This window comes from Salvelinus sp. IW2-2015, unplaced genomic scaffold (genome assembly GCF_002910315.2).
Source record: "Salvelinus sp. IW2-2015 unplaced genomic scaffold, ASM291031v2 Un_scaffold4348, whole genome shotgun sequence".
Lineage (NCBI taxonomy): Eukaryota > Metazoa > Chordata > Actinopteri > Salmoniformes > Salmonidae > Salvelinus > Salvelinus sp. IW2-2015.
In genome coordinates this window covers 32925-42106 of record NW_019945619.1, presented here as the reverse complement: position 1 = coordinate 42106, position 9182 = coordinate 32925, and the positions used below count along the sequence as shown (strand labels likewise).

At 44.2% G+C, this 9182-nt stretch overlaps 1 protein-coding gene across 1 annotated transcript; it reads left to right on the top strand.

Annotated features, from left to right (window-relative positions):
• The first annotated feature begins 3261 nt into the window (after nt 1-3261).
• Nucleotides 3262-7814, top strand: LOC112077166 (dual specificity protein phosphatase 1-like). The gene is given in 6 exon segments (XM_024143742.2): nt 3262-3989; nt 4254-4396; nt 4742-4961; nt 7374-7460; nt 7463-7570; nt 7573-7814. Coding segments are annotated over 6 exon segments (1131 nt in total). The 5' UTR covers nt 3262-3577; the 3' UTR covers nt 7734-7814.
• Nucleotides 7815-9182: the final 1368 nt, after the last annotated feature.

The window sequence follows — 9182 nt, the reverse complement described above, 5'->3', positions numbered from 1 at the left end:
GTCATACAGACAGATGAAGAATTAAGCGTGAGTATCACAATGTAAATTGTTAGTCTAGTGTGAATATGTGACTTGTGAGATGACCAAGCCAGTCTGATGGTGATAGTGTGTTCGATATTGTGATTGTGATAACATACAGTCATGTGAATTAGGTTGTCCGATTGGTCATAGTTACCCAGTCATTGTGATGTGATTGTGATAACCAGTCATGTGAAGATAGTGATCATGATATCGGATTGTGATACGCCAGTCATGTGATTGTGATAGCCAGTCATGTGAAAGTGTGTGATAGTGATTGTGATAGCCAGTCATGTGATAGCAGTCATGTGATAGTGATTGTGATTGCCAGTCCATGTGATAGCGATTGTGATAGCCAGTCATGTGATAGCGATTTGTGATAGCCAGTCATGTGATAGCGATTGTGATAGCCAGTCATCGGCGTTGTGATAGCCATCATGTATTGCGATAGCCAGTCATGTGATAGTGATTGTGATACCAGTCATGTGATGTGATAGCCAGTCTGTGATTGTGATCGTCAGTCATGTGATAGCCATCATGTGATAGTGATTGTGATAGCCAGTCATGTGATTGTGATAGCCAGTCATGTTGAAAGTGTGTGATAGTGATTGTGATAACCAGTCATGTGATAGGGATTGTGATAGCCAGTCATGTGATAGCGCAGTCATGTGATAGCGATTGTGATAGCAGTCATGTGATAGTGATTGTGATAGCCAGTTATGTGATAGTGATTGTGATGCCAGTCATGTGATAGCATGTGATGCCAGTCTGTGATAGCGATTGTGATAGCCAGTCATGTGATAGGGATTGTGATAAGCCAGTCATGTGATAGCAATATGTAAGTTATTGTATAGAGGAAAATATATTTACGTTAATGAGAAATCTAACAACAGATGAACCCATTTATGCAATCATTTGGTGCTTTGATACGGTAATGATTGATGTCCCTGTCACTGACTGTGGTAACACACTTCCTGTCAACCTTTGTATGGGGAAATGTAGGGCAATGTTCCACAACATCAGCCCAAAGGTGTCTCTGTTCTGTGCTTTGAACTGAAGAAACACACATTCAGTGTCACTCAGTCAGTCAGTCAGTCTGTCAGTCTGTCAGTCAGTCAGTCAGTCAGCCCAGTCAGCAGTCAGCAGTCAGCCAGTCAGTCAGTCCAGTCAGTCAGTCAGTCAGCGTCAGCCAGTCAAGCCAGTCAGTCAGTCAGCAGTCAGTCAGATCAGCAGTCAGTCGCCAGTCAGTCAGTCAGCAGTCAGTCAGTCCAGAGCCAGTCAGTCAGTCAGCAGTCAGTCAGTCAGTCAGTCAGCAGTCAGTCAGCGTCAGTCAGTCAGCCAGTCAGTCGCCAGTCAGTCAGTCGAGCCAGTGGAAGTCAACAACAAACCTGCTGTTACCTTCTGAAAAAGAGAGCTAGGTGCCATGTCCACAGTCTGAATAGTTAGTGCACTACTTTTGACCTGAGCCCTACTACTAGAAAATAGGGTGTCATTGGGGATGCAACCCATGACTTAAACCACACAAACAACTGACAAGGGTTCCCAAAACTCTATTGACATTAACTTTACAACGTCAGGATTAAAACAGTAGGTTTCTGATCATTAACCCAAATACCTTGCTGTAAAGACTCATTATTCAGATCAGACCTCTCCCCTCTGCTGTTGTTTCTCTGTCTGTCTTGCTGTAAGCCATCTAGAAGGGTTGTTGTCAGCTCTCTGTGTGTGTGTGTGTGTGTGTGTGTGTGTGTGTGTGTGTGTGTGTGTGTGTGTGTGTGTGGTGTGTGTGTGTGTGTGTGTGTGTGTTGTGTGGTGTGTGCGTGCGTGCGTGCGTGCGTGCGTGCGTGCGTGCGGCGTGCGTGCGTGCGTGCGTGCGTGCGTGCGTGCGTGCGTGCGTGGTGCGTGGTGCGTGCGTGTGCGTGTGTGCGTGTGCGTGTGCGTGGTGTGTGTCCTCTGTGTTTGTTGTTTTCAACACATGGAAATTTACCGGACGTGAAGTTTCTCTACAGTGGCTAATTTTTTATGGTGAGCCTTTGCTCTCGCGGCATTGAACTCTGTGTACCGCTGACTAATAAACGGTTCATGAAAACAAGTATAAACTTTATGGCACCATGACAGCTATTATCTTGTTATTTGTCAACTCTCAGCTGAAGGGGGAGAATAGAATAATATAGTTCAATAATAAGATCATGGAAAATTTGGCAAATTCCTAATGTGCTGAAGTTGTCATATTTTACACAAGACAACTGTTTTAGGTGGTATATACTTGTTGGTGATAATAGCTTAATAATAGGCTAATTGCATAATAATATTTATCCGTACTTTAATTTTTTATACAAATACTTTTTTCTATTCTATAACGGGATATATAATATATTTTTTTGTCTATTTCCTTTGGCTTTCAAATAGGCTACATTCCAACCAAAACAAACTTAGTCTACCCATAGTGACATACTCTATTCAGAGATACCTTAAGTATCTTTCTCTCATACAGTATCTTAGTCTACCATAGTGACATACTCTATCAGAGATACCTTTAGTATCCTTTCTCTAATACAGTATCTTAGTCTACCATAGTGACATACTCTATCAGAGATACCTTAAGTATCCTTTCTCTAATAAAGTATCTTAGTCTACCCATAGTGACATACTCTATCAGAGATACCTTTAGTATCCTTTCTCTAATATAGTATCTTAGTCTACCATAGTGACATACTCTATCAGAGATACCTTTAGTATCCTTTCTCTAATATAGTATCTTAGTCTACCCATAAGTGCATACTCTATCAGAGATACCTTTAGTATCCTTTCTCTATATAGTATCTTAGTTCTACCCATAGTGACATACTCTATCAGAGATACCTTTAGTATCCTTCTCTAAATATAGTATCTTAGTCTACCCATAGTGACATACTCTATCAGAGATACCTTAAGTATCCTTTCTCTAATATAGTATCTTTGGCCCCAACTACAGCTGCTACCAGCACCCATAATGCTTTGCAGGTATCTTTCACACAGAGAGATTATTTTAAACTTTTGTAATTAATGACCTATTAATGTCAGATTTTTATATTTAAGTGTTCACTAGCTTTGGCAGTGTAAACATCTGTTTCCTATGCCAATAAAACCCTTTGATTGACTTGAGAGAGGGAGGAGGGGAGAAAAGCACAATGACGTATGTGCAAACTCGAGCGGGCAATGTGCCAGGAAAGGAGGAGTCTGACGTCAATGGTTTCGACATTATAAATCCTTTTCGCAGACTAGTCTCAGAACAACCTCGGGAATCAAAAGGAGTACATTTATACACAAGAAACAACCACAGAAAATACACCCGAGAAGAGGGACGGATTGTTTGTGCTTTTTATTCCAAAATCTATTCATTGCTAGGCCTACTCGTTTTTTTATTTATCAAATTACTTTCATTTTGGGAAAACCTCAAATAAGCTAAGGAGAACAAAATAACATACAACTATTTTAAGAAGAAATCTACTTGTGAATTAAAATAATAAGAAAAGCTCACAAGTTTCACCGAACAGAGGTTTATTTGCCAGTTCCACAGTCTATGTATTTGGATTTGATATATTCCGCTCGCCGCCCTCCTACTATGGTGATAATGGAAGTCCCCAGCATCGATGCCATGTCCCTCCGCGGGCTGCTGGAGGGGGAAGACCCGGGCTGTCTGGTCCTGGACTGCCGCTCATTCTTCTCCTTCAACTCCTCTCACATCCCCGGGTCCACCAACGTCCGCTTCAGTACTATAGTCCGCCGGAGGGCCAGAGGGGGGCTGGGGGTGGGWCACATTGTGCCCAACGAGGACACACGGAACCGGCTTCTCTCCGGGGAGTATCAATCGGTTGTGTTTCTCGATGATCGGAGTTTGGACTTCGGCCAAGTGAAGAAGGACGGGACTCTAATGCTCGCGGTGACAGCTCTGTGCCGAGACCCGTGTGGAGCCAGTGTGTTCTTTCTCAAAGGTACATTTTATTGTATTTATTATAAACGTATTATAGTAGCCTATTTCTATATCGTTTACGGACTCATGGTAATAACGAACGGCGCACAACAAATGCCATAGTTGTGCCATAGTGTAGGCCTACGTCAGTTATGAACTGAACACAGACTGTGCCAAAATAGCGGCTTTACAGCTGTTACTGTTTATAATGGTTACTGTTTATAACTATGAGATGGTGACGTGACTGTTGTACAGTATCCTTACGTCTTATCTTGTCATTGTTTAGGTGGTTTTGAGACGTTCTCCTCGGAGTATCCAGAGATGTGTACCAAGCCGTCAGCTCCACAGGGACTCAGTCTGCCCCTCAGCGCCCGTCCAGACAGCGCCGACCCCGGCTGCAGTCCATGCAGTACACCGCTCTATGACCAGGTTGGTTTTCTTTAAAACATGTATTTTGTATGTTATTACTGTATAACAGCACTWTTACCTGTATAATAAATAAACCAKCGTCAGTGTGTCGTCAAACAATAGATTCTGCCGTCTTWAACTAACCTCAATTTGGTAGGCTATAGGTGTAAGTATTTATAGGATGTGTCATTGATTTCAGTTCCTATCTTCTTCTCCAATAACACTTTGACATGTTATTACTCTCAAAACAATGTCAGTGTGTCATCGAACTATAGATTTTGACATCTTCGACTAACTTTATTAAATCCTATAACTTTAGGGATGGTGGTTGACTGTTCTCTGTCCTGTTCCTCTCCTCCTCTCCAGGGTGGTCCAGTGGAGATCCTTCCCTTCCTCTACCTGGGCAGTGCCTACCATGCCTCCAGAAAGGACATGWTAGACATGCTGGGTATCACTGCTCTCATCAACGTATCAGCTAACTGCCCCAACCACTTTGAAGAGTCCTTCCAGTACAAGAGTATCCCTGTAGAGGACAACCACAAGGCTGATATCTCCTCCTGGTTCAATGAGGCCATAGAGTTTATCGGTGAGTGTCTTAACTGTTTTAGGCTACATTTACATNTAGAGGACAACCACAAGGCTGATATCTCCTCCTGGTTCAATGAGGCCATAGAGTTTATCGGTGAGTGTCTTAACTGTTTTAGGCTACATTTACATGACGTTTATTTAGCAGACAGTCCTATCCAGAGCAACTAACAGTGTATTCAGATTCAGGTAACTGGMTAAGAAAACATATTGAGGCCTTGGAACTATAAGGTTATATCTGAAATGTTTGTCAAAAATGTGCTATTCACATTTAACTGATCTTTAGATGGCTCTTCATATGTCTGTGAAGTTCGATTTTTTCTTTTAAAGTAAATTATAGGTAGAAATTTTGTTTTCAACTAGATAGTTCTATCAGCATAAACCCATTTGAGCTCTAAGGTCTTCAATCCAATCACAAGCCTGAACAAATACAGACGGACCAATCAGAACATGTCTTTGCCACCTCCCTCTAAGTGTGGGCCGTCAATAATGGCACGCGAGCAACCAAACAACACTGTTAAGAAATCTTAAAGTAACTGATGTCGTCACATCGTTGGTCAGTGATGACAGTAATTTGTCTGATGATCAATCTTGGTAAAATAATGTTACCCTATCATTTATTTAAATAGCTACGGAACATGTCAAATTCAGAAGTGCCAGAACCTTATGGCTGAACCCAGAACCTTATGGCTGAACCCAGAACCTTATGGCTGAACCCAGAACCTTATGGCTGAACCCAGACCCTTATGGCTGAACCCAGACCCTTACAGTTTTAATTCTCTCATAGCTCTAGATAACTGACAAACATAGGACACAATCACCAAGCAAGGCAACCACAGCTGTAGTCATAGAAGCCATTGGCTTGGTGGGCAAACAAACTACTACAACTCAACAGCCAACACCCTCCCTCTCTCCAACTCAACAGCCAACCCCCTCCCTCTCTCCAACTCAACAGCCAATCCCCCCTCTCTCCAACTCAACAGCCAACCCCCTTCCTCTCTCCAACTCAAACAAGCCAACCCCCTCCCTCTCTCCAACTCAACAGCCAACCCCCTCCCTCTCTCCAACTCAACAGCCAACCCCCTCCCTCTCTCCAACTCAACAAGCCAACCCCCTCCCTCTCTCCAACTCAACAGCCCAACCCCCTCCCTCCTCCAACTCAACAGCCAACCCCCTCCCTCTCTCCAACTCAACAGCCAACCCCCTCCCTCTCTCCATCTCTCTCTCCTCTCTTCCTTTCAATGTCTTGGATTTAAATAGAAAAAAGTTCCCTCCAAACCCCAACCAGCTGTCTGAGTCCAGGACTCCCTGCTCCACCACAAAGGTGGTGACATGATCACAGCCCATCCACCRCTCTACTAGACCCCACTTTTAAAGAGGTGGTCCCTTTTCATGTGGGAGCCACCAAGCAGAACCAACAGACCCAGGCCTCGCTCTGCTTTTGTAGTAACAGGCAGCCAGAGAGAGGWTGCGTCCCAAATGGCATCCTATTCCCTTTATAGTGCACTGCCCTGGTCTAAAGTAGTGCACTATAAAGGGAATAGGGTTCCATAGGGCCCTGGTCTAAAGTAGTGCACTATAAAGGGAATAGGGTTCCATAGGGCCCTGGTCTAAAGTAGTGCACTATAATAGGGAATAGGGTTCCATAGGACCCTGGTCTAAAGTAGTGCACTATAAAGGGAATTTGGGACGCACCAAGAGAGAGGCTGATGGTTAAATGCAGCTCCCTCCTCTCCTCTCCATGTCTTTGTTCTGTCGGGACAAAAGGTAGTTTTTTCCACCAGGCTCACGGCCGGCCTTTCTCCCAGATTAATAACCCCAGCAGGGGTGCAGCCAACCCCCCTTTGTCCCCTTCTGCCCCCCTATCCTTGGGGAATAGCTCCCCTGATCACCCCCACGCCCCAAGACCCATCTAACTGCCCCCTTCCTGGATTAATGGGTCCGTTAGCAACACCATTCGTTAGCAACACTATGGAGGGTGATTTGCAACTGAAATAACCTACTTTTCGATTGGTCACCTCCTGCTGTGGTTTAGTAGGCCTACTGACTGAGCAAAGAGGATGTTGGTCACTTCCTGCTGTGGTTTACGGCTTCCGCATGCTGGTCACTTCCTGCTGTGGTTTACGGCTTCCGCATGCTGGTCACTTCCTGCTGTGGTTTACGCTTCCGCATGCTTCAGTTCGGCTTGCGCCTAGCCGAAGTCAGTGTGCTCGTATACTCCCTAAAAGACCTTCGCTTGAAAAACAGAAAAAAGCAGAAAAGTACTGTTTGTCCATCTAGAGACACCGTAGCCCGTATACATTCCTCAAAATAGTCAGAATTAATCTAAGATAACTCAAGAAATCTTCATTAATTTGGATGTTTTGGATACATAGTTGTACTAATCTCCCCTCTCCTTCTCTCTCTCCTGTAGACTCCATCCGTAATAAAGGCGGTCGTGTGTTTGTCCACTGCCAAGCCGGCATCTCCCGCTCCGCCACCATCTGTCTGGCCTACCTGATGAGGCCAACCGCGTGAAGCTGGACGAGGCCTTTGAGTTCGTCAAGCAGCGCCGCAGCATCATCAGTCCTAACTTCAGCTTCATGGGCCAACTGCTACGGTTTGAGTCCCAGTCCTGGCTACTTCATCCTGCTCGTCGGAAGCCGGGAGTCCTGCCCTGGGGAAGAGCAGTACGGTCTTTAACTTCCCAGTGTCTGTCCCCGTCCACGGCTCTGCTGGACACGGACAGCTCTCCTTCCTGCACAGCCCCATCACCACCTCACCAAGCTGCTAAGGGAAGAGTAGGACCATATGGAGGGTTGTCTGTCTTCGCCCGGACTTAAACTGTCACTCTCGGTGTCAGTCGTTGTGACTGTACTGTCACAGTACTAGTAGTGACAGGGTCATTGACAATGTACTGTCAGTGTCACTCAACTACAAGTGACTAATCTTTGAGCTTGGATAGACATTGAGCTCTAGAACTGAAGGAACCCTATTGATGCCTTCTGGTGTAAAGTCATGAAGAATGATCCTGGCATCACAGGACAAAAGGGCTACCTTTTGGAGAGACAAACCAAGTGGCCTAGTTTATGGGTTAAATCCACAGGTCTGCCCATCGCTTGAAAAGCGTTTCTCTCACTACCAATATGGCAGTATGGTTATCACAACATCCTCTGTAGAATAAGGAATGACACCTACAGATTTGCCTAGAACACCTCAACTTCTAGGAAGAGACAGAGAAGGTCAATGGCTGAAGGTGACTGGGGAAAGAGTCAATTCTTTAAAGAAGTTAGAAATATTTTAATGGTATGAAGAGAAGAAATTGTAGTCAAAGAATCGTTGTCAAAGATGCAAAGTATTTAACGAGAGTGGGCAGCTTTTGATAATTACATTTTTTTGTTGTTGACCTGACACAACTCCTAACAAAATGGCAAGTAAACCCTCCCTTGTCACTCACCGACAGTCATATTTATTCCTACCAACCAGACCTCAGGAATCACCTCTTTAAGGAATACTAGGATAGGATAAAGTAAATCCTTCTAACCCCCCCCCCTTAGAGTTAGATGCACTATTGTAAAGTGGTTGTTCCACTGGACATCATAAGGTGAATGCACCAAACTTGTAAGTCCTCTGGATAAGAGCGTCTGCTAAATGACTTAAATGTAAATGTAATGAATCATGAATTACTTTCAATGTCCCGCAGCTTTGTCACACAAGACAAACTGTCTTCCTGAGAAATCCCGCTAATGCCTCGCGAACGAAAACGTTTGGATAGATCACACCTCAGACTCTTTATTGTTGACGAACAATGAATGTATCCTCGATCTCTGCCAATCAGCCGGCTGGAGAGTGCAGAAGTTTAGTTTAAAGTGATACAGGAAACCCCATTCAAATGCAAATGTATGCCTTGTATAAAATACCATGAACCCTGACAAACCTGATAATATTGGGGAAACAGCCAACCAACCATCAGATACCTCTGAAACACCACCATGGCCTCTGTATGCTAGCAGCTGTTAGCTAACGCTAGCTCTTTAGCATTATTGGCCTGCTAGCTCTGTTAACATCATGTACTGTTATTAGCACTAGCTCTTTAGCATTATTAGCATGCTAATTTTTAGCATCATTAGCATGCTAGCTCTGTTAGCCAATTGTACATTAACAGCCTGGAGAGTCAGAACCCCTAAAGCACTAAGATGGGGTTCAGACTCACCAGAGACTGCTGTCTGTCTGATTACCATGT